A 27137-nucleotide genomic window follows, 5' to 3' on the forward strand; every position below is an offset into this window, starting at 1 on the left:
TCTGACCTTCACACTGACTAGTCAGCCCTCCAGAGTTGTCAGCATAATCTTTCTAAAATGCCCATTTGATCACATCATTCACCCCCTGTATATAATTCAATGATACTAGGATTTGGGATGTACACCAAACTATTTCCTGGAAGGATTTAATGTGTCCCTTGCTTTCTTTCATGAACATATTTCTCTCCTTGTTTACCAGTCACATTCTCAATTATTCTTTAAGACTCAGTTGCCACTTCAACAAAGCAGTTCCCAACTCTCAGAAAGATTTACTTCTCTCCTTGCTGCTTACACTATACCTTCTACATTGTTCTTCAATAATACCTGTACAGTATTAGAATACTTTACTTCCCTATCTGCCTTACTAGACTGTAAATTTCTCAGTTTCTTTTATACTCCAGCACATAACATTTTATTGACAATTTGAAAATAAAATTTAGTGAGAAGTATCACTTTTGACCTGTCCAAGCTAGACACACTACCTAGAAAAGGTAGAAGATCATATACTGTAAGAAAAAAAAAAAAAAGTTTCTAAAACTGAGTTCAACATAAGAAAATACCACTAATCAAATAAAACCACAAAGAATGGGCTCCTATCTACATCAAATACAGAGAGTAGTTTTGTTTATAAAGTTACACAAATATAACTACACTCTCAGAGATTGGGTCCTATTAGGACATACTGTCTTATATTAAATCAGAAATCTGAACAGATTATTAAACAAAATAAATAAGGGTAACAACTTTTGAACCTATTATTTTCACATTTCTTTTCCAATCTTACATTTTGCTAGTTTTTCCCATTATAATTCATTTTTAAAAGAAACCTAGCCTGGGCCAGGCATGGTGGCTCACAGGTGTAATAACACTCTGGGAGACTGAAGCAGAAGATCACTTGAGGTCAGGAGTTTGAGACCAGCCTGGGCAACATAGAGAGACTCCATCTCTACATAAAACAAGCAAACAAAAAAAAACAGCCAGGTATGGTGGCAAGTGCCTATCATCCTAACAACTCAAGAGGCTGATGCAGGAGGATCACTGAGTCCAGGAGTTTAGGTTGCAGTGAGCTATGATCACGCCACTGCACTTCAGCCTGGGCAACACAGCAAGACCCTGTTTCAAAAAAAATTACCTAACTTTATTCCTCACTATGGGTTGTGTGTGCTTAATAAAAATTGTTTGGAATCTCAAATGCATTTTTCTTTTATTTCCCACTGAATCCCTCCTTCATTAAAACATTATGAATAACACTTAAATCTGACCTAACAACTTAAATGTACCCCTAACAGACACTGTACAAAAGTATAAAAGCTAGTAGAAAAATACTAAACAGTAACTCTTGTTTAAATAATCTAGGAGCAATGAAAAAGAAAGAGGGAAGCAGAGCTCATATACCACTGAGGAAAAAGCAAGCAGCTGGTAGGAAAGAAACAACTAAGCTACCTGTAAGTCTCCGAGTGGTACCACTGTTCCGGTGTGGCCTTTTGCTATCCAGGTGACCATAGGGTGGGTGGTATGAAGTATGTAACAATGGCAAGAAAACTTTTTCAACATTACATGTCAGACACATTTGTAAGTATTTCACACGAACTGACTAGTTCAACTATTACAACTCTAAAAGGTAGGTATTATTACTATCATCCAAGAGACAGAGAATAAGGAGACTGGACACCTGCAAACCGGGGAATATAGGATTAGAACTCAGCACTCTGAGTCTAGAGCCCAAGTTCTTAACTATGTTATATGATGTCAGCTTAAGGGCATTTGTAATTATGATGTTTCTAACTCAGGGAATACATACATGAGAAGTTCAGCTAGATCACTAAGGTAAACAACAAATATATACCAGAGGTTCAGCTAGATCACTAAGATAAAAAACAACCACAACAAAAAACTGCAACAAAAGACTTGAATACTATTTGCTCTATGAATCAATAACTAATGTATGTGAAGAATCCAGCATATGAAAAGTGGGGTAATAGGACTAATGTTTTGTCACAGTATAAGAGGTCAAGAAACGTGTGTTTTGTGCCATGTGTATAATTCCATAAAACTTAGTGAAGATTTATTTTCACTGGCTAGTTAAAGAACTATACAGTTAACAAAAACAAACATGACTGCATTTGCACTTTTGTGGTCTCTTTCTGTATCTCAATGTAGAAAAAAGAGGCTTCATAGACATTAATTAGCTCATCTCACAAAAAATGTTATTACCCCCACTTTAATTTGGTATATTATATATTATAATATGAAATTAATAAATCTTAGATTTTATAATTTCATAATAGTCAACATATCTTCCAAAAAGAAATTTTATTCTCATAAACCCAAAAGAGGCTTAACAAAATACTGAACACATAACTGTTCCTTTAGAATTATAAATAAGACTGTCTTTTAACAAGGTTCTCTTGGTACTTCAGAAAATAATTAGTCTTCCATTATATGGTGGAAAGAAACAAAAATAAACTCCAGAGGAGTCAAATAATTCAGTGTAAAAAAAAAAAAAAAAGCAACACTAGAAAAACCAGTAGAAAATTTATTTTATATTCACCCATGTTCTAATGAGAAAACTTAAACTCAGAAATTATTTCAAAAAAATTATAAAAGATTTTTAAAGTTTCTTATGTCAAACTATAATGGAATTGAAAATAACAAATTAAGCATAAATTAAAATTAGTTACCACTTCCTGTGTACTTATTTTGAGAAAAATTTTTTCAAGACCATATAAATCACAATGTAGTAAGGTTCTAATTCTACTAAAGATGCTTGGAAGTATCAACTGGTACACTTTTTTTGTGAAAGGAATTTGATAATACGTATTAAGAATCTTTAAAAAGTTCAGCTAAATTTAAGAATCGTTGGCTTTAAAATGAAATAAAGTTAGATTCAAAATTCGTATTGGCTCCCAGACCTTAAAAAAATCCAGAGATTCCAGGTTAGTGGACTGCTTCCTTGTACCAGGAGGCAACTCTGGGGAGACAGAAGCTCCTGTCCTCAGGACCCTTCCAGACCTTGCCATATATATCTCTTCACTTGGCTGTTCCTCTCTTCTTTATAATATCTTCTATAATCAAGTGATAAACTTTATACTCAAGAGGAAATAATCCAAGCAAGGAAGAGCAAGCAGATCAAGATGTGTAGCTCTTTTGGCTGCAGAGTTGTGGTTTTTGACAGATCATGGCATCAGGAACACTATCCCCAAAAGAGATCTTGTGAGTGCTGAAGGCCAAATGCTGTGAAGGCCAAGGGCTGTGGTGACGGATGAGGTGGTACCAACAATCCAACAAGGAAAGCAGGTCTACGGATCAACTGCTTATCCCACGCGGTGGCAGTGACAGTACCAACCCTTGGGCGATATCAATGTTTTGCACCATCTAGAGAAGATGGAATGCCAGTTGATGAACTGACCTCAAACCATCCTGAAATGTGCTATTAAGTGGTGGGCATTTCAAAAGTTGGTTGGCCATGGTGTACCTCTGTCAGATACTTTTTCTTATGATGGCTATAAAAATTTTGCTAAAATGATTGATGAAGCAGAAGTACTGCAGCTACCAATGGTAGTGAAGAATACATGGGGTCATAGAGGTAAAGCTGTTTTCTTGGCTCGAGATAAGCACCATTTATTTGGCTGATCTAAGCCATCTTACTCATCATGAAGCTCTATACCAATTCCAGAAGCATGTAGAAGAGTTTCAGGGACAGGATATATGTTCCATTGTCATGGGAGGCTGTATGGTTGGCACCATGTTACGTTGTTCAATAGGTGGAAGGATGCAAAGCAACTGCTCACTAGGTGGTGTGGGGATAATGGGCTCACTGAGTGAACAAAGGAAGCAGCTAGCTGTCCAGGTGTCTAATATCCTGGGGATGGATGTGTGTGGCACTGATCTCTTGATGAAAGATGATGGCTCCTTCTCTGTCTGTGAGGCCAGTGAAATTTGCTATTTTCCTTCAGACGGACCTTAAATTTAATTTCTTGGACACTTGAAGGCAATAATATTCGAGACCAGCCTGGGCAACACGGTGAAAGCCTGTCTCCACAAAAATACAAAAAATTAGCCGGGCATGGTGGCAGGTGCCTGTAGTCCCAGCTACTCGGGAGGCTGAGGCAGGGGAATGGCATGAACCCAGGAGGCGGAGCTTGCAGTGAGCCGAGATCATGCCACTGCACTCTAGCCTGGGTGACAGAGTGAGACTCCATCTCAAAAAAAAAAAAAAAAAAATTAGCCGGGCATGGTGGCGTGTACCTGTAGTCCCAGCTACTCGGGAGGCTGAGACAGGAGAATTGCTTGAACCCAGGAGGTGGAGGTTGCAGTGAGCCGAGATCTTGCCACTGCACTCCAGCTTGAGCGGGCCACAGAGCAAGACTCTGTCTCCAAAAAAAAAAAAAAAAGATCAGTATTAACCAGCTTTAAGAAAGGTTTGATCATGCTTACTTGTACAATTTTTCCCCATTTTAAAAAGAAGTGTTATAAACTTTTTTCCCATAGACTTAAATAATATTAAAATTGAGTGAAAGGTTGATTATTCACGAACAGAATAATACTTCTTGTCTGTACAGTGTCTCATTTCACCTCATAAAAAAGATACAAAAGAGGAGTTTCTAACTTATCTTCAGATATTCTAATCATACCTAAGAATTTGTCTTGCACAGGGTAACTGAGGGACTCACAAACATATATTAGTACCTCCAACTCATTAACAGAAAGAAATACTAAATACTTTTTTTCACTGAATGACCATACTTTGGAGTACACATACTACTTGGTATCGAGAAATAAATGGGGAAGAGAACTGCTTAATTAAATCATCATTCATATGTTCACGTATAGACCTTCTGGTTGCCACATATATTATGATATATATACTTTGAATAGTTATATGTCATGTGTAAGTAGACAAATGCATTTAAAAACACAAACAGAACAACCTCTGTATTTGATGAAAAGCTCAAGTTTGTGTTGGTGAGGTATGGAAACCAGGAAAAATGTATGTAGCTTTTTTTCAACTTAACCAACTATATCATAGGAAATGTCTGAAATTAGTTCACTTCTAATTTTACTTAGCATCTTTTGTGCATTCATGTAATATTAAAACATAGCTTTAGCAACCTATTTCTGGGCTGTAAACTCATACATTAGAATGAAAAGGGGAGAAACGGTCAACTTAGATTTTATAAACATGGATATCTTCTTGAATACCCTTAAAAATTAAGGTAAAGAATAAGAAAAATTCATTCTGGAAGAACCCAAAAGAAACAGCAATAGATATTTAAGTGAATGTTAAATTTATTTTCCTATATGTTTAATAACTTTAATGTAATTTCATTTCCATTATGAGAAAAAATATATCAAATGTGTAATCATGATAAAATCTTAATTACTGTAAACTTTTTATGTTAAAATTGTAATTCTAAACTATACTTTAAAAACAATTATTTCTGATATTGTTTATATCACCCATGAAAATTGGATTATATATAACATATACAATATGTACATATATGCATATAAGTATAAGCTATTCTACTTAAAATTTTTAATAATAGCTTTTTTTTCATTTTTGGTGCATATAATTGGTCATTCCTGCTCGCTTTTCTACAATGAACTTTGAAATATTTCTGTATGTGCTGTCAATCAGAAAACTATCCTGGAGCATTAGAAAAATTCAACAAGAGACTTGATTTAATCAATCACATTGTCAGACTTCGAAAAGCTACCAAAGGCACTGATTTTTAAAAATCATCTTTTTCTCAAGAAGAAAATGGAAAAACAAATTATCTTCATTCAGTGAGCCCCAAGTTTGGGGTTTGGAGGCTTACAGACATTGCAAAATCAAGTCTTGTGTTATATTTTTCTCCCAGGTGACTTTTTTTGAGGTTTATGGGCAATCTGGCTGGTAAGACACGATTCCCTCTAAGAAAATATAGGTGCTCAAACAGGTAACCTCTCCTGCTACTGTTTTTATGTGTGTGTGTAACTTCATTTAAGATTTGTTTCTGCTTTGAGAAGTGTCTGTTCATGTACTTTGCCCACTTTTTAATGGGTTTTTTTTTTTCTTGTAAATTTGTTTAAGTTCCTTGTAGATTTTGGATATTAGACCTTCATCAGATAGATAGATCGCAAAAATTTTCTCCCATTCTGTAGGTTGTCTGTTCACTCTGATGATAGCTTCTTTTGCTGCGCAGAAGCGCTTTAGTTTAATTAGATACCATCTGTCAACTTCTGCTTTCGTTGCGATTGCTTTTGAAATTTTCATCATAAAATCTTTGCCCGTGTCTATGTTGTGAATGGTATTGCCTAGATTTACTTCTAGGGTTTTTATAACTTTGGGTTTTACATTTTAGTAATCCATCTTGAGTTAGTTTTTGCATAAGGTGTAAGTAAGGGGTCCAGTTTCAATTTTCTGCATATGGCTAGCCAGTATACCCAGCACCATTTATTAAATAGGGAATCCTTTCCCCACTGCTTGTTTTTGTCAGATTTGTTGAAGATCAGATGGTTGTAGATGTGAGGTCTTATTTCTGAGATCTCTATTCTGTTCCATTGGCCTATGTGTGTTTTTATGCCAGTACCATGCTGTTTTGGTTACTGTAGCCTTGTAGTATAGTTTGAAGTTGGGTAGCACGGTGCCTCCACCTTTGTCCTTTTTGCTTAGGACTATCTTGGCTATATGGGCTCTTTTTTGGTTCCAGTTTTAAAGTAGTTTTTTCTAATTCTGTGAAGAATGTCAATGGTAGTTTAATGGGCATAGCATTGAATCTATAAACCACTTCGGGCAGTATGGCCATTTTCATGATATTGATTCTTCCTATCCATGAGCATAGAATGTTTCTCCATTTATGTCCTCTCTTATTTCCTTGAGCAGTGGTTTGTAGTTCTCCTTGAGGAGGTCCTTTGTATTCCTAAGTATTTTATTCTCTTTGTAGCAATTGTGCATGGGAGTTCATCCATGATTTAGCTCTCTGCTTGCCTGTTGTTGGTGTATAGGAATGCTTGTGATTTCTGCATATTGATCTTGTATCCTGAGACTTTGCTTAAGTTGCTTATCCACTTAAGAAGCTTTGGGGCTGAAATGATGGAGTTTTCTAGATATTGGATCATGTCATTTGCAAGTAGATACAGTTTGACTTCTTCTCTTCCTATTTGAATACACTTTTTATTTCTTTTTCTTGCCTGATTGCCCCGGCCAGAACTCCCAATACTATGTTGAATAGAAGTGGTGAGAGAGAGCATCCTTGTCTTGAGCTGAATTTCAAGGGGAATGCTTCCAGCTTTTGTCCATTCAGTATGATATTGGCTGTGGGTTTGTCATAAATGACTCTTCAGACATTTCCCAAAAGAATACACTTATGCAGCCAAAAAACATATAAAAAAAGCTCAACATCACTTATCATTAGAGATGCAAATCAAAATCACAATGAGATGCCATCTCATACAAGTCAGAGTGGCAATTATTAAAAATTCAAGAATTTTTGAATTTTGAATTTTTAATATGCTGGCAAGGCTGTGGAGAAACAGGAACACTTTTACACTGTTGGTGAAAATGTTAATTAGTTCAACCATTGTGGAAGATAGTGTGGCAATTCCTCAAAGACCTAGAACCGGAAATACCATTTGACCCAGCAATTTCATTACTGGGTATATACCCAAATGAATATAAATCATTCTATTATAAAGATACATGCACACATATGTCCATTGCAGCACTATTCACAATAGCAGACATGGAATCAATCCAAATGATCATCAATGATAGACTGGGTAAAGAAAATGTGGTACATGTACACCACAGAATACTATGCAGCCATAGAAAAGAACAAGATCATGTCTTTTGCAGGGACAAGGATGGAGCTGGAAACCATTATCCTCAGCAAATTAACACAGGAACAGAAAACCAAACACTGCATGTTGGAAGCTGAACCATGAGAACACATGGACACAGAGAGGCAAACAACACACACTGGGGCCTGTCAGGGAGGCGGTGAGAGGGAGAGCATCAGGATAAACAGCTAAGGAATACAGGTCTTAATACTTAGGTGACGGGTTGATAGGTATAGCAAAACACCATGACACATGTTTACCTATGTAACAAACCTGCATGTCCTGCACATGTATCCTGGAACTTAAAATAAAATTAAAAATTTTAAAAGATTTGATTTTGTTGTACTAGGATTTTTTAAAATGTAATATACTGCAGAAAATCCATAATATCTCTAGTACTCAAAGATGAACTAGATGAAGTAATGGATCTTGGAAAGGAAGAGAGAGGATGGGGCAAGAGACAAATGGATAGCAGTTACCATTCAGTGTGATAAACTCTTCAATACACACTCATTAAGAGTACTACTCAGAGTATTTTCTCCTTTTATCTATGTTTTTGCTTATGAAGACTGTAATTTTATTTTTTAAAGCAATTTCTCATCCTGATCTTTTCTTTTGCTATTGCCACCACACCACTTTCAGACTTTCATTATATTATACTGGTTTCTCCATGTCAGACTTCTCATCCTTTTACTTACCCCTTCTGCCAAATTAGTTTTTCAAAGTACAACTCTTATGACTTGAAGACATTATTTAATGATCCTTTACCAATTATTACATGTTATTATACCTACAAAATAAAGGATTAAAAACTGAACAGAATATTTACTGAGAGTCTAGAATAAACCAAATATTTTGTTCATCTCTCAGTAAACAGATATTATATTATTATTTCCACTTCACAGATTAGGTAGCAAAAATTAAGTGTAGGTAATAAGTGATGAGCCAACCAGGAAGTGGTGGACTGTAGATTTGAACTCATTTTCGTCACCATTACGCCATCATGTTCTAGTCTCTTACTGTGGCTATCTAAGTCAACAGGTACTTTCTAGTTAGACACAAACTTTGTTACAGCCAACTACTGTCCAGACAGACAAAAACAAAAAGCATTACTTTGTCCACTTCTATTTTACTGTACAAATCATTCCCTATACCTACTACACTGTAATAATTAAAATTTTAATAATTTGTGCATCTCAAATGCCACTGCATCTTAAATGCCACTGCCATCTTTCTATTAAATCTTTCTCTTATAGCCCCAAATGCATATGACTACTTCTTCCTCTGGATTCCTATAGTACTGACAATTTACTGATTGGGTAATGTTATTCATTATAGATTTCCTGCGTATTTGCTCTGTGCCAGGCATTGTGATAGGTTCTGGGAAATAAAAAGAAATATACACTACCATTGGCTTTGAAAAGCTATTAGTTATACCACATTAGAGCACTCATCACAGCCTGGCTGGCATTATAGTTACCACTTTAAGAATCTCATTGGCCCTTTCAGGTTGTAAGAAATATGTAAGGCAGACAGATCTTGTTTTATTTATCTGCATGTCCCTGTGAACATCTATAATACTGTGTGGCACATAGTGGGGACTTAAAAAATACTTGCTAAAGATTGAATGATGACTGAACGATACATGATTCACATGTTTGGAATTCTATCTTCCAACTACTTCATAATCCCCTAGACTAAGTTGGGCATCCCTTCCCTATGCTCTTCCTAGTCCTCCAATAATGCTCCATGTTTATTTCTATTAGAGTTAAACATCAACGTTAAACATAGAAACACAGAAATATAGAGTTAAACATAATGAGGAAACTAAGGACCAGAAAGGTGATGTTATTATGCTAGAGGCCACACTGCTTTCAACAAAGTGGAAACTAACGCCAAGACAGAATAGACTGGATTTTATCCATTATATCATGTTGTCTCTCATGACTCAACAGATAGTTCAGTACTTCAATAAACACAAAGAAAGTTTATTAGTTTACCCAAATCCCATCTATAAAGAATTTCAATGTGCATTTTAATGTTATTTAGAACATAAAGGAGATACTTAATTTGCTTTTTAATTTCATCATTAAATACAACTCATTGTAAGTTAAATAGTTACATTTGGAAATAAAACCCTTTCACCAAAATACGTTGTGTACCATTCATATTCTACATGCTCCATCTCACTTTTGTATATATTAGAAAAAGAGATTTTAATAATTTATATATATGCTAAGTACAGAAACAGAAAAAGGTATTAAGCAGAACAAAGAGCTTATATAAAGCTACTTATATTCCCTTAGAAACAGGGCTGGCTAAAGACAGTTTAACGAAAATTTATAAATACTTTATTCTTGTGAGATTAACTCTGAAGATTATAATTTTCATAAATTTAATGGTATATTTTGACTACATATCTTAATAATGGCAATAGATGTTTAAACTTATATTCATAAGACTTAAGGTAACTGAAGTAAAATGTTTTGAAAATTGAAATGAATAATCTCTTAACTGAAAATTGAACTAGAAGAACAATTTTAACTGCCACAAGATTCTCAAAATCCGTTATTATTCAAAAAGAAAATCAATTAAAGTTTCATGCGCTGCTGTTTATAATTCTAATATCTTTGAAATCCTCAATATGTAAAGTTTATCTGAAACTATGAATGCATTGAATGATATACAAGTGCTTCTAAATAATGTTCCAAGTAAGATTTGATGTATAGAATTAGACAAAAGTGAACAGCTATAAATTACCAACATTTAAAGGTCTTACCTATTAATATCCTGTTCTTCTTGATGCCACTTTTTACTTCTTCATCAATCAAATCAGTAAGCACTTGACACATGACATCAATTGATTCAAGGTGTTCTGGGCAGTCATTGGTTATTTTAAATCTGTCAAACCATACATTGGAGATTCCTCCTTTCATAGGAGTATATGATCTGTTTAACAACCGCCCCCCCCCAAAAAAAAAGAAAGGAAAAGGGAATATGAAAATGGATCCTTTAATTACCAAAATATTAGTGTTTTGAATAAATGATTTCAATTTCCTCTGTTTTATAAGTTAAATGCATATTAAAACTACTCTCATGTATACTGTATTAACTATCCTATACTTACATTTAATCCATTAAAATTTACTAATGCCAGTTCATATCATCTTTACCTACTCCCTCCATCTTTTAAGAGGTAGAATAGTTACAGTACCAGTGAATCTTAATCCATTCATTGTATATTCATGCTCTGGGATACTATGTTGGTTGAAAAAAAATACACACACACACGTGCACAGGCACACACACCATCCAGATATTCCAAACTGTAATGGAGTAAAGGGGGTCCTGTATTCAAGTATTATGTTGGTAGATGTAAATGAAAGGGGAAGAAAAAAAAAAACCTTAGAGATTTCTGTGGGCAAACACAGAGAGGGATGGGGGATATATTAGATAAACACAGAACAAATGTTTTCCAAATATGAAAAACAGAAGAGTTGCACAGAAGATAATGCTTAATCCTTGGCATGCCTTGCTTTCTCCTCACGTAATGATGAGAAACACAGTGCCAAAGAAAACATAGCCAGTGACAAAAGTGCCTATAGTAATTTGAAAGAACTCTAAACCAATGACAAGTAATATTTCCCTTTGATGAACCCACACACAGGATTCTTTCCACACCAATACGTCCTCTACTTTGCCATCTCAAATTTAGCTGTACACTGTCACCCACCAAAGTCAGTAAAGTAAAAGCATGAAATGTGCAGCTAAATTGAAAAACAAAAATGGAGGGCTAAAAGACAACAGGTGAGACCTGAACGTGCTTTTGTACTTCTTCTCTAGTGAAAAACCCAAGTAGAACCTCAGCATATTCAAGGAGCTAGAAATATTCAATTGTCATTGGCCTTGGGATGCATACAATCTTTAGGACCAGTGGGTGGTGCTGGAACAGAATTACACCATTTTTCAATATTGATCATACCACCCCAAAATAAATGGACATCCACTTAAGGAGCTTGAATGTCAAGGTTATATTTGGAAAGTTTCTCAGAGAAACTAAAAAAAAACCTGGAAACAAGAAAGCTGGACTGACTAAAATTTAACAAAAATTCATATACAGGGGATCTTTTATTTACTCAAATAGAATTGTATAAACATTACTTTGTAACATATTTTCTAAAATTTAAATGGATATGACGAATACCTCTGAAAGTCAGTACATAAAAACTTAAATGTTTTCCCTAAGTTTATGCAGATACATAAAATTTTTTAAATATGAGATTATATATATATATAGATTGTTGAGATGTTTTTCATGTAAATCTTATTCATTTTTTTACCCATCTCTACATTCCTCCTCTTCTCTCCAACTCCCTCACACATCTTGTCCTTTACATTTAGTAAACTGTGTAAATGATCTGAAATATATCCTTCAATGTTATTCTTATACATTAAAATATGCATATTTACAGGCTATTTCTTGGCGTACTATTTCTTTTCAAAAATACAGTAGTCTATCTGATTCTATTATGTGCATCATGCTTTTTTCCGTCAACAATATCTCATGGAAATCCTTTCATCAGTTACAGTTCTAACTTACCCTTTTAATGGCTATATTATATCCTATGATAAGGATATTCTGCAATTTAATCAGCCATTCCCCTAATAATGGGAATTAATTTGGTACCCAGCTTTTAGCCACTAAGAACAATGCTTCGTTAAACATATGTATACATGTATTTATCTACTGGAACTTTTATTCCTATGGAAAAGAGTCAAGAAACAGGTTGGATTAAAAGGTACAATTTTTGTCTTAATAGATGTCTCAAAGTTGCTTCCATAAAAGTTGTAAAAATTTACCTTTCTACAGGAAAGGTAGGAAAATATCCTTTTGCCCACAGCAGTAATAGCAGTAGGTGCTGACATACATTAAAATGTTACCATTTAAAAGTATCAATTGAAGTTTTAAAACCAACTTTATTGAGGTATAATTTACATTATAAACTATATTGAACTACACACATTTTAGGTGTATAGTTCAATTACTTTTTACAATGCAACCACCATCTCCACAATGATACAAAACATTCCTTTTCCTTGGAAAATTCCATCATGCCCCTTCACAAGCAACTCCTGTAACCTTCCCAGGCAACTACTGAGTGAGTCTATCAATATTGATTTCTTTATAGCAGCATGATTTATAGTCCTTTGGGTATATACCCAGTAATGGGATGGCTGGGTCAAATGGTATTTCTAGTTCTAGATCCCTGAGGAATCGCCACACTGACTTCCACAATGGTTGAACTAGTTTACAGTCCCACCAACAGTGCCAAAGTGTTCCTATTTCTCCACATCCTCTCCAGCACCTGTTGTTTCCTGACTCTTTAATGATGGCCATTCTAACTGGTGTGAGATGGTATCTCACTGTGGTTTTGATTTGCATTTCTCTGATGGCCAGTGATGATGAGCATTTTTTCATGTGTTTTTTGGCTGCATAGATGTCTTCTTTTGAGAAATGTCTGTTCATGTCCTTCGCCCACTTTTTGATGGGGTTGTTTGTTTTTTTCTTGCAAATTTGTTTGAGTTCATTGTAGATTCTGGATATTAGCCCTTTGTCAGATGAGTAGGTTGCAAAAATTTCCCCCCATTCTGTAGGTTGCCTGTTCACTCTGATGGTAGTTTCGTTTGCTGTGCAGAAGCTCTTTAGTTTAATTAGATCCCATTTGTCAATTTTGGCTTTTGTTGCCATTGCTTTTGGTGTTTTACACATGAAGTCCTTGCCCATGCCTATGTCCTGAATGGTATTGCCTAGGTTTTCTTGTAGGATTTTAATGGTTTCAGGTCTAACATTTAAGTCTTTAATCCATCTTGAATTAATTTTTGTATAAGGTGTAAGGAAGGGATCCAGTTTCAGCTTTCTACATATGGCTAGCCAGTTTTCCCAGCACCATTTATTAAATAGGGAATCCTTTCCCCATTTCTTGTTTTTATTGCGGCACTATTCACAATAGCAAAGACTTGGAACCAACCCAAATGTCCAACAACGACAGACTGGATTTAGAAAATGTGGTACATATACACCATGGAATACTATGCAGCCATAAAAAATGATGAGTTCCTGTCCTTGTAGGGACATGGATGAAAACTGGAAAACATCATTCTCAGTAAACTATCGCAAAGACAAAAAACCAAACACCGCATGTTCTCACTCATAGGTGGGAATTGAACAATGAGAACTCATGGACACAGGAAGGGGAACATCACACTCTGGGGACTGTTGTGGGGTGGGGGGAGGGGGGAGGGACAGCATTAGGAGATACACCTAATGCTAAATGAGGAGTTAATGGGTGCAGCACACCAACGTGGCACATGGATACATATGTAACAAACCTGCACATTGTGCACATGTACCCTAAAACCTAAAGTATAATAAAAAAAAATATTGATTTCTTTTGCCTGTTCTAAAACTCCACATAAGTGGAATTGCTGACTGTTGTCATTTGCTATTATTTTTTCCTATTGTCATTTCAATTTTTTTTCTTGTTTAAAAGAGTACTTTGTCTATTATTGACAAATATTTGTTACATTTATTTCAGGTATTTTCTTCCAAGTCTATTTTGAATATTGATATTACATTATTATGTACTTAAAGTTTTTTGTTTTTTGTTTTTTTTTTACTGGATAAAAGACTCTACATTTGATGTAAGGTCTTTTTCAAAAAAAAATTAAATTTCTGGGTCTCCAGATTTGCTTAAGAAGCTCCTGCCAATCCATATATTTTTTTATATACAGAAGCCCAGATTTTCTTTTAAGATTTCTGTTTTCATTTTTACACCTAAGCCTTGAATTTTGGGGGAATTTCATATATGGAGTAACCTAAGGATTCAAATTCATTTTATCCCATAGAATAGTCGATTGTGCTTGTGCTATTAAAAGAAGGAGAGAGAAAGGGAGGGAAGGAGGAAGACACCCTTCTCAGCAAACAGTGAAATTTTATCTTTGCCATACATTTTATAGTTCTGCATTATCTGGTCTCTCTAACCCTGATTTCTGTGAGAGAAGTAAGCCCTAAGACATATGCTATATATAATGAACTGACTTCCCTCTAATAATTTAGAATGGTGCTATTTCTATATCGTACATGCAGTGGGCGAGGGAACAGTCACTCAAATAATTTTCTATGTCTTGTGATTCAGCTGAAGAGCTTTAGTTGAGAAAGGCTCTATTTTGTTCCACTAATCTATTTATCTATTAAGTTAGTTTCTATTAAGTTAGTATCTATTAAGTTAGTACATAACATTAATCATATTATAGTGGTTTTACAGCATATTTTGAAGTTGTGTAAGGTAAGTTCCCCTCTCCTTACCATCATTACTCTAGTCTGCGTTTTCATACTTGTCCTAGCTATTCTCAGGCATCTATTGTTCTTGATTATCCAATAAATTTATCAAAAAATTTAGTAAACTTTAAACTACTTTCAAATAATTATCCTTAAAATCCTTTTGGAATTCTAATTAATACTGCATTATTGTCTGAGAATTACATTTTATGGCATAAACCTATGAGGAAGGCAGATTTTTGCAGACTGAGCTTTTCCTTCATTGCTCTTTATCCAGGCTCTCAACTGGTGCAGAAAAGATAAAATCTTGCACCAACTCTATACTAGGACTCCAACAGAGCATAAATTATCCCACAACCCCATATGCCTTCTGACCCCAGAAGCTGTGTGGCTCTAGAAAGGTAGATAAATTGGAATCAGAAGGGGAGAGAAGGCAGAAAGCATTCAAACCTTCCTCCTCCCAGAATCCCTTCTCAAAACTAGCTTCTTAACTAGTTTTGAGTTACTCATTTTCATTACTCTGAAAATGAGAGTAGGTACTTTCCAAATAGTCATTGTCAGACAAAATGAAACCTCAAATTGTAGTCAAACTGTCACTAAAATCACAGTGAAGTTCTAAATCAAAATATCAAAAATACAACACTCACTTTAAAATTCAAATGAGCCTATTACCCTTCTGAATTGTATTACTTCCCTTTTCATTTTACTCTGCTATTTCTGTGTTTATTTGTCTGTCTAAATACTTAAATAAGGATGATATCATAGGCTAAAATGTGAATCATTCTGGGAACTCAGCCATTAATGGAAAAAAGTGGCATTCACTTAACTTTTTTCTTTGACAATGCCTTAATTATAGATAGATGCTCAGTAGAGGTAGAATCCCAATGTAAATATTTTACTAATGTGGTAGCTAAGAAAATTAAAATTCTGTTCAAATGGAGTAATTGAGAAAATTTAACAAGACAAAAATAATTTAGAACTTTCTTGCTAAGAAAGCATAACCAAGAACGTATAAATCTCCTAAAATGTTAGAATAACATTTAAATAAAATATAAAAGTTGTTTTTTAAACAGCTAAAAACTATCACATATGTTATACTCATTCACCTTCTTCCTCAAATAAATCACTTTATTAGCTGTTATAAAACTCCTCAGACATTACCACAATAAATAAATATGTTTGGCAAAGAACATCTGTGTGGTTCCTAAGTTAATCAATCAATCAACCCATTACACATTGGTAAAATATTAAGCTAGAATAAAATGTCCAAGGTTAAAAAAAAATAGTTGACATTCAGCTTGATACCAAGTTGTTTTTGATCTGTGTTGCCTTAAAGTCATAAAATCGAAAGTTCATTCATAACCTTTAAGTTAACAAATTGGCACCAGTCTTCCTCTTTATCCTCATTTCATACCACTTCTCTCTCCCACCATTCACTAGGTTCCAGTCACATTTGTCACTTCCTTTTCTTCAAATAGTACAAGCTTATTATTAGTTGAGTGGCTTTGCATCTGATATCCCCACTACTTAGAGGGCTCTTTGCAACATTTCTGCATGGTGGGCTCCGACTGTTCATTTAGGTCTCAGCTCAAGTGTCACCTTCTCAGGGGAGCTTCTTTGATTCTCCAACTGAAAGTATACCTCCCTCTTACCCTGCAACACACACATATACTCTCTATCCCCGGTCTTAATACCATTTATCACTATTTGAAATTATTACATTTAATTTCCCTTTTATTTTCTGTCTCTACATGGGCTCACTGAGAGCAGGGACTTTATCCTTTCCACAGATATAGCCCCAGTGCTAAGAACAAAGCCTGACATAGAATAGATGCTAAATATTTGCTGAATAAATTTCAGTAATCATTTGTGTCACTTGGGAATAATTTGTGCCAGCCAGAAATAACAATGTCTAAAATTATTTTATTTTTGCTTCGAACATATTTTGACTTTAACTCTTATAAAATCTACACTGTGATTTGTAGAAAACAGTCCATTTTTGTTTCTTTTTTAAAAAACCATATCTAAGAAAACTTTTCCATACTAGTATGTATTTAAACATACCTAATAATTACCAAAGAAGTACATTATTTCTTCAAAATAGCTGTTTTTAGTAGGGTTCCTTACTAGCATACTTGTAGTACAGATCTACTGTTATCAGGAGAGGGCTCTCCTACTATCATGCTTCAGATAGGAATCCTAAGTGATGGAGTAAAGAGGAATTCATTGTTTACCATGCCTAAACAAAAAGTGCCTAGTTTATTTTAGAATATATATTTACTGAAAAACACAAACACGGACTTTGTGTGGAAAAACAGTGAATCCAAAAGTATAGGCACTATGCAAATCTTACTACTTTTAGAATTTTTTAAAACACCAAAAGAAACTATATTATCATATAAATCATAAATGGCTTGTTAAAAATTATTTTTAAATGGAAATTCTAATAATAAACACAAACTAAGAAAATCTCTAATTGTAAATATAGCTAAAGCATGTCATAGAAATAAAAATCTTTATTGGGAACTTCAATTAAAGAGTCCAAATTACCACAGTGAAAAAAAAAGCAGTATTTTCCATCTAAATCAACACAGCAAACTAATTGCTAACTTTTACTGAATATGCCCCTACCTTAGCTGATTTAAAACATCTATTAAATATAGTTGAGGAAAAGGGATACCTTATAATCAAAATGGTAATTCACAATTTAATCAAAACACACTTATATGCTGTAATAGACCACAACTGAGTATATACAATAAACTATTGTTCTCCTCTTAAGCTCTTTAAAATATGGTTGACTGTTGAAAACAAAAATTATAACCTTGTTTGGTACAGTTTTCAATGTATGCAGATGAAATACATATGAAAACTGTAACATACACAAGATGAGGATAAAGGGACCCATATAGTTACAAGGAAAAAAAACAACAACAAAGAACTCTAAGTAGGTAAAAAAGCTTTGCTATGTAAATCATGATCCCTATGGCAATCAGAAAAAAAAAATAAAGTAAAATGGTGTATTAAAAAATGAATAATCCAATAGAAAGTGTAAAAGGGAAACAGAGGAATGAAAAGCAGTAGACCTAAATTCAAGCATAGTAATTGTTACATTAAATGTAAATTGCTTAAACAAATCACTTAGAAGACAAATTATCAGTTTGGTTAAAGATGAAAACAAAGCCCAACTACGTGTTGTCTATAAGAAATCCACTTTAAATTCAATGATATAGGTAGGTTAAAAGCAAAAGAATGGAAAAAGACATACTGTACAGCTCTAATCAAAAGAAAGTAAAAGGATGAAAAATGAAGTGCCACGTAAACAGTAAGCATAGGGAAGCTGAGGTATACTATATTTTTATTAAACACAGTACACTTCAGAGTATTACCACAAATTAAAAAGGAACATTTTATAGATAAAAGTAGCCATAAAAAAGACAACACTACTACATGACTATGCACCTAATAATACAGCCTAAAAATACATAAAGAGAAAACTGACAGAACTAAAGGAAGAAACAGACCAATCTACAATCAGAGCTAGAGATTTTAATACCCATCCCTTGGTAACTAATAGAACTTAGAAAAATAATCACTAAGCATATACAGAATTTGTGTAATGCTTTCAAATACCTTGAACCATTAATATTTATAGAACATGAAACACAGAAATGCACAGTAACAGTCACCAAGATAGACCATATGCAAAGCCATAAAAAGGTCCCAATGAGTATCAAAAGAAGAAAATCATACAGGATATTTTCTCTAACAATAATGAAATGAAACTAGATATCAACAGTAATAAGAATATCTAGAATAGCTCCAGATATCTGGAAACAACATGTTTCTAAATAACTCATGGGTTATTTAGGACCCAGAACTTGTGGGTTATTTAGGTCCCATGGGGTTATATAGGTCCCAGAACTATATTTTCCATAAGTGGCCAGAGTAACACCTTCCATCCCACATGCCCTTCTTACAGTGTAACTCTGTCTGACACTTCATTAAGAAACAGAAGTCTGTGTTTTCTCTGCTTGATTCTAAGCAGTCTTTTAACTAATGAGGGAAGAGTACCATGTTACTGTTAACACTAGGTCTTTAGGTCTGGTTCTCTTTAGACACTTGCTCTTGGAATCCAGCCTCCATGCTGCCAGGAAGCCCAAGATACTACATGGTGAGGTCTCACATAGGTGTTATGGTAATAAGACCAAAGGAAGGTCCCAGTTAATATCCAGCATTATGCCATATATGTGAGTGAGCCTTCAGATGATTCCAGTTCCTAGCAATCACATAACGAGTCATCACCAGTCTTCAAGTTTTCCCATAGGAGAGGCCCCAGATCAAGTCATAACCACTGTCCCCCTTCTGAATTCTTAGCCCACAAAATTTGTGAACATAACAAAATTGTTATTATTTGGGGTGGTCTGTTATACGAGTATGGCAATGGGACCATGAAGATTTGAAAACATTTCAACATAAATAAAAAGAGAGAAAAAAAGTAGTGGAACTTAGCTAAAGTAATGATTAGTGAGAAATGTATAGATTTAATGTAAATAGAAGAAAATAAGAAATATAAGAATAGATATAAATGAAATAGAAAGCAAATAAGAGAGAAAATAAGAAAGCCAAAGTTGGTTCTATAAAAGATTAATAAAATTGGTAACCTCTTGGTAAGATGAACCATGATAAAAAAGAGAAAATACACAAATTATTACCAGTAATGAAATAAAAGGTATCAACAACAAATCATAAAAGCATTAAAAGGAAATATCATGAACATCTTAGGGTCAATAAATTTGACAAATCAGAAAAAAGATACAGATTTCATGAGAAATACAAATTATCAAAACTGGCCTAAAAATAAATATAAAATCTGAATATCCTGGTTCTATGAAAGAAATTGAATTCATTATCAAAACCTTCATACAAGGAAATCTCAGGTCCAGGTAATTTCAATAGTGAATTTCATCAAATATTTAAGGAAGAAATAACATAAACAGACACAGAGAAGGGAATCCTTCCCAATGCTTTTAAGAGACTAGCATAACCCCAATGATAAAGTTTTTCAAAGGCATTAAAGAAAATCACAGAACAATATTCCTCATGAATACAGACATAAAATTCTTTACCAAAGTATTAGCAAAACAAATTTGGATACATATAACCAGGATAATACATTACAAAAGGGTTTATCCCAGGAATGTAAGGTTGGTTTAAGACTTGGAAATCCATTAACGTAATTCACTGTGTTAACAAAATGAAAGATAAAAACCATGACTATTTCAAAGGACACAGAAAAGCATTTGAGAAATTCAAAGAAATCTCTCAGCTAATTAGGCAAAGAAATGTCCTCAATATAAAAAAAAGGCATATACACAAAAAAACCCTAGAACTAACATCACACTTAACAGTGAAATACTGAACACTTCCCCTCTAAGATTACACAGGAATGAAGTACTCACTTCTATTTAACATTGTACTGGAAGTTCAAACAAGTGCAAAAAAGCAAGACAATGAAATAAAATGCATGCACAAAATTCATAAGGAATATATTAAATAAGTACTAGAAATAAGTGAATTTAGAAAGATAGCAGGATACAATGACAAAATGAAAAACTAAAATTTATTTCTCTGTACTAGCAACAATTTGAAAATTAAATTTTTTTAAATTCCATTTACAATAACATGAAGAAACAGAATACTTGTAAATAAATTTAGCAAAAGATTTCTACACTAAAAACTCCGAATCGCTTCTGAGAGAAATTAATAAAGACCTAAATAAATGGTGAGACATACCATGTGTATGTATTAGAAGGCATCTATTTTCTCTAAATCAAACTAGATTCCATGCAATTTCAATCAAAATCCAAACAGGTGTTTTGTAAAATTGAAGAGCAGGTTCTAAAATTTACACGTAAATGCAAGTAACATAGAATGAGCAAAACTTACACCACTTGGTTTCAAAATTTTCTATATAGCTGTGATAATTACAACAATTTTGTACTACTATAAGATTAGACCAACAGACCAATGGAATAGAGTCTAGATAAGAATTCAAATTATGCTCATGAAAAGACTTGTAACAAGAATATTTATGTTAGCATTATTCATTAGATCTCAAAACTGGAAATGATCCAAATGTGCAACAACAGTAGATAAATAAACAAATTGTGCTATATTTATATAATACCTACTCAGAATTTTAAAAATTGAACAATTGATACACACATATAGATGAATCCCAAAAATACCAAGCTGAATAAAAGAAGCCAGACACAAGATTCCCCTAAATCATTAAATGACTCAATTTAACTGAAATTCAAGAACAAGCCAAACTATGCTATAGTAACAGATATCCAAAAAATAATACATGAGATGGGAATTGACTTGAAAGAAGCACGAGGAAACTTTCTGGGGTGATGAGAATATTCTCCAACTTAATTGAGGTAAATAGGTGCCTAATTTTACCAAAATTCTCTGTACTATAATTTATCAAAATTAACTATGCACACACAATTTTTGTATTTCACTGTAAATTTTAAAGAAACATGTTAGAACTTATGTCCATGAGATGTCATTAAGAATGTGAAAACGCAAACCACAAAGAGAAGGTATTTGTATTCACATATCCAACAACAATAATAAACTGTATCCAAAAAACTACAGAACTCCAACAAATCAATAGAAAAAGATGACCAAATAAAAGAATGGGCAAATAATCTGAGTGGGCATTTCTTTTGAGGATATTTAAATGCTCAATAAGTATATAAAACAGTGTGCAACATCATTAGTATTAAAGAAATATTAATTAAAAGCACAATAAGATACCATTACACATCCATTGGTTTGGCTAAAATTAAAAAGACAATGGAAAGTGTTCAGGAGGATGTGAGACAAATGGGAATCTTGAATACTGCTGGTGAGGCTGTCAATTGTTATAGCCTCTCTGGAAATATGCTTGGCATTGTGTACCAAAGTTAATAACGCTTAACCTGCTTTTATACATTTCATTTTCACTCATTTCTATAAATACTGGCTTGGGTAAAGCCACATAATAGTAAGCATCACTTCCATGTAACGAGAGATTAGATACATTCTAGGACAAAACTGCCAACTAACAGGCAGATAAACCCTGAATATCATTTACATGCCATCAATGGAATGATTTTACAAGCCAAGTGATATCTTCAGTATACCCTGTAGGAATAACATAGTCAATGAAACATCCATAGTACAGAAAAACTTATGGGTTTACAAGTGGTGAAAGAAAAAAAAAAACAGGAGAATAAATACCAGGAATGTGGACAATATCGGAAAGTATGTAGCAACATGTTAAAGCATGAAACCTTGATAAATTTTTAAAAAGGTTATTAAAATTCATTTTTATCCTGTACCAATCACATTAAAAAGAGTGAGAGTTAAGGAAGGTACATATCTATCACATGCCTCCTTTTGATGTCACCAGAAAGGTAGCAAGCAAGGTAGGTGACACCAGAATCTCTCTTATTAGCAGCACAAGAAACACTGCCATAATAGATGGAAGGTAGCAACTATCCTTAAAACCCCAAATGAAGCCATATTACGCTACAAAAGCAACGACAATAAATCTATGCCCAAACTGCTTGCCTAAACAGGGTAATGTGTTAGGAACATCAATCAGAAGTCTTAAAACAGCAAAGTACACCATGAATGCCAGTGCATTCTAATAAAATATTATCAAACAGCATTCTGAAGTCTGGAAACCAGTTAAAAGCTATAGGCTTAATGATACCGCAGTGCTCCTCAATTTGAGACTCATTAGTTAAAAGTGGCCCATAATCTTGTGCTCACTCAATTAATCTATTACAGGGTCAAGTCCTAGGACAAGTAATTGCAACCCCTTATGAATGACAATTCTTAGGTTATTTACCACAACAAAATACACTTTTTAAAACCTCACATAGGCATAAACTATTACACAATTAAAATACTAGTATTATATATAAATACCCATAATTACTCATTCCTATTGCACGATTTTAAATTATAACAACAAGCAAATACTGCAAGATATGTATTCGATATTCACTAAACATCTTCTATTTGTCAGGTTCTATGCTAAGTGCTTAGAGATACCGTATCCCTCTGTCTGTAGGGATACGGAAGTATCATATAAACTGCTCTAGAAAATTAGTCTAGCACAAGGTAGGAAAAAAATCAGCTAATTATAATATACTAAGTATGATATTATCTCTCTTAACTGACCTCCACTGAACTGCCTCATAGTATTAACCAAAGCCATGTGTTCCTATATCTAACGCCCATGGAAGACCAAATGGTCCAGATCAAGAGGCTTCATTCTTGCACACCCTCACACTTTTGCTCCCACAAATTGAGCCTTATGCTTTTTATGCTTACCAAGAGTCAACTATGTTTGTTCTCAAATTTGTTTATGCCAGTTTCATTTTCTATTGCAATTAAATAATTTAATATTTAAAGTAATGTGTTGGAAATCTATGTTTTGCTACTAATAAGTGAAAACTTGAGCAAACCAATGAGTATAGTATGCATAAGTAAAAATGATGACTTGATCTAGAACAGTGGCTCCCAATATATTGTATATGGGAACTCCTCTTCTTTAAGTTCTAAAACTAAGCTGTAGAAAATGGCAGCCCCTAACCACGTAAGGTTATGTAGCATGTAAATGTAGCCAGTGCAACCTGAGGAACCTAATTTTTACTATTATTTAATTTAAGTGTAATTAGTTAGCATCAGAAGATGTGTCGTACATGCAAAACATGCCAATTTTCAAAAATTTAGTGTGAAAAATACAAAATATCACTTTAATAATTTTATACCGATTACATGTTGAATATTTTGAATATACTGGGTTAAATATATTATTAAAATTAATTTTATGTATTTATTTTTATAATGTGGTATCAAGAAAAGTTAAATTTATATGTAGCTCATATTACATTTCTATTGGTGAGTATGGTCTAAAACGTTTGATGATCTGTTCAAATAGCTATTGATTATAAAACTGTAACAAAAAGTTACTATGAAGCTGGTCCAATGATTTCATATTTTACTAAATCACAACAGCGCCCACAAATAATGCTTAGCGCACATGGAGATTTTTGGATTTTCTGAAATATCTCTGGCCAAAAGTTTGAGAAATACTGTCTAGAATTCCTATCACAATTGATAATGACATGAAATTCTTAAGATAAAAAATATTAATTCCTAGAATAAGGTTTTCAGTGGTCTTATGATTAATCAGACAATTGTATTTATATTTAGGCAGAAATGAACTTATCTTTCATCCCTGCAGAAATACCACTATGTTTCTTCCTTCCAACTTCAGCTATCCTAAAAATCAGTAACAACAAGCTTTTTTAACATTTTCAAAGACATGCAATTTATAGCACAAAAATAACCACTGGTGATTCGGTCTTTTAACTACATTACCAAACTTTCAAACTCTATTAAAATTACATTTAAATAATAACTCCTTTGAGTCTTCAGTCTTACATTATCATTTTGTTCTCCCTTTTTCAATTCTATCAATTAAAGTAAGTAAATTCTTATTAGTACATATAAAAACGTCCTTGAAGTTCTGGTTTCATTTCTCCTTAATACTAAGTTAATGGAAATATAAAGCAAGGCATTTGCATAGTATGCCTGATAAGAAAAAAAATCAAAAACAGGCCAGGCACAGTGCCTCATGCCTATAATTCCAGCACTTTTTGGGAGGCCGAGGTGAGTGGATCACCTCAGGTCAACAGTTCCAGACCAGCCTAGCCAACATGGCAAAACCTTGTCTTTAAAATTAGCTGGGCGTGGTGTCACACACCTGTATTCTCAGCTATTCAGGAGGCTGAGGCAGGAGAATCCTTTGAACTCGGGAGGCAAAGGCTGCAGTGGGCCAAGACTGCACCACTGCACTCCAGCCTAGGCAACAGAGTGAGACTCTGTCTAAAAAAAAAAAAAAAAAAAAAAAAAAATCAAGAACAGATTATGAGAAAAATCAGATTGGGGCGTAGCTCCACACATCATTTCACTTAACCAAAAAAAAAAAAAATCCCAATCCCTGATATACGGCATGTGTTCCAAATAAAAGACTATGCAGATGTTAATTTAATATTTACAAAGAGCAGTTTGGCCTCAAAACTATAGCAGTTTTATTACTGTGAATTTTTTGCACACACCTACAGGTTATATAACCTAAATATTTATGAAGTAGTCAATTCCATCTTCCTATTCTGGTTTACTGATTAAAAAAGCATAACATTGTTTCTTAATAATCCTTTTAAATGTGGAAAGAATGCCATAAAACACTTTCCCAGAGATTATGAACTCTGGCTTAACTAAATTATTAGAAAGATTATACTTGTTGGAGTTATTAAGTTTCCTTTTGGGGTGAATGTAGAGAAGAAGTATGAAAGTTGAGCAATCTGCAGGGCAAGAGGAAGCAGAGTTACATAAGCCATGCTTGGGACACAGTTTAAATTCAGAGCTTTAGGGAATGCTTTACAGAAAGGGAATAAATTACTCACCTGGCAAAACTTGGTCCAACAGTGTAACTGCAATAAAGAATACATTCTGGGGACAAAGTACTCTAATTTAAAGTATCTTAAATACAAAATTAAGCTTAAAGAACACCTAGCTGGCACATCTCTTTATGTATATTTTATGCCACAGAGTTATACTGACAAGTGAGATAAATCACTGCATACCTGGGAGGAGCTGTTGGGTAAATAATTTTTATGTGTTGGAATGTTAAATCTTGATTTAAAACCTGCTTGATCCACATTCTTAATCCTTGTCCAGAATCACCTGATGAATAAAAAAATCTAGATTAAAATAAATATTTTAGTAATACAATGCATTTCAAAGCAGTCTAAAACTTTTACGTCACACAGAGGATGGAATAAGGGATTTAAAAAAGCTCCATACATCATAATAACCATATAGAAACTGACTAATATGAATTAACTAACTAGGTCTCAATAACTAGCAATAATTTTGATTATTTTACTCCTAGCTTCACCATTGATTACTCTGAAGATCTTGTTTAAGCTTAAGTTTTAAGTTACCTAATTTATTTAGTGGGTAGTACAGGAATAAATAGATTTTTCTAAAAAAAATATTATTTCTGTATTTATATATGTGACTTTTAATAGTCATTTCTTATCTTATTTTCAATAGTAATAAATTCCTAAAGTGATTGTTAAACTTCTGTAGTTAGAAGAACCTAATATAATTTTCTTGGTTAAAAAAAAGTCCAAAATGTCTATTCAGTGTAATTTTATTTTTAACTTGAAGAAATCATAATTTAATTTTGACAACATGTTTACACGACCTAAAAGAATAATTATCTACTCCAAAGCTGGTAAGTAATAAAAAGTCATACAAATATTAATGTATATGTATTTACAGAAAAAATGGAAGGAAATATAAGTCCATCTTACGGAGTCCTGAGGAGGAAATTAAGAGGTCACAACTTTAATTTTTTAATCAATTAACTCATTAAGGTATCAGTTCAAAAACTGCCTATTGAATCCCTATTAATGTGTCAAGCACTGTGTTCACTGCTAGAGGCAATGATGGCAGGGTGAGGGAGGAATAGAGTCCCTATTCTTATGGAGTCTGTAGCATATTGTGAAAAACAGAAATTAGTCAAAAAATCACACAAATAAATGTGAAAGGCAAATGTAACTGCTTCAAAGATGAGACACTTGGTGTTGCAAGGATTTATTATATTCACAACTGACTGGGTTATGGAGTTCATGAATAAATGCGCTAGCCTATAAACTCTGCAGGATGAAGTTTACTATGTATTTTATCTGAGTTATTTGTTCACATAGTGCCTAGAACAGGACTGACAAAAACTGGGTATCCATGGATAGTTGCTGAATGATTTGAACTAAAGTCTACACGATGGTGAGAAGTGCAGGGCAGAAGAAAAAAGTATCCCAGGCCGAGGAAAGGG

The 27137-nt window shown here is 33.7% G+C and overlaps 1 protein-coding gene and 1 pseudogene across 1 annotated transcript in view; one reads left to right on the plus strand and one right to left on the minus strand.

Annotated features, from left to right (window-relative positions):
* LYPLAL1 (lysophospholipase like 1) overlaps positions 1-27137 on the minus strand; it is a 40132-nt gene that overhangs the window by 8744 nt on the left and 4251 nt on the right. Inside the window, exons 2-3 of the mRNA XM_003265086.4 lie at positions 25882-25981; positions 10604-10773 (exon numbers count right to left, since the gene is read on the minus strand). Of these exons, the coding sequence (XP_003265134.1) occupies positions 10604-10773; positions 25882-25981 (270 nt within the window). The remainder of the gene's footprint in view (positions 1-10603; positions 10774-25881; positions 25982-27137) is intronic.
* Positions 1362-4029, plus strand: LOC115835140 (annotated as a pseudogene).

This window comes from Nomascus leucogenys, chromosome 5 (genome assembly GCF_006542625.1).
Source record: "Nomascus leucogenys isolate Asia chromosome 5, Asia_NLE_v1, whole genome shotgun sequence".
In the NCBI taxonomy this organism is placed as follows: Eukaryota; Metazoa; Chordata; class Mammalia; order Primates; family Hylobatidae; genus Nomascus; species Nomascus leucogenys.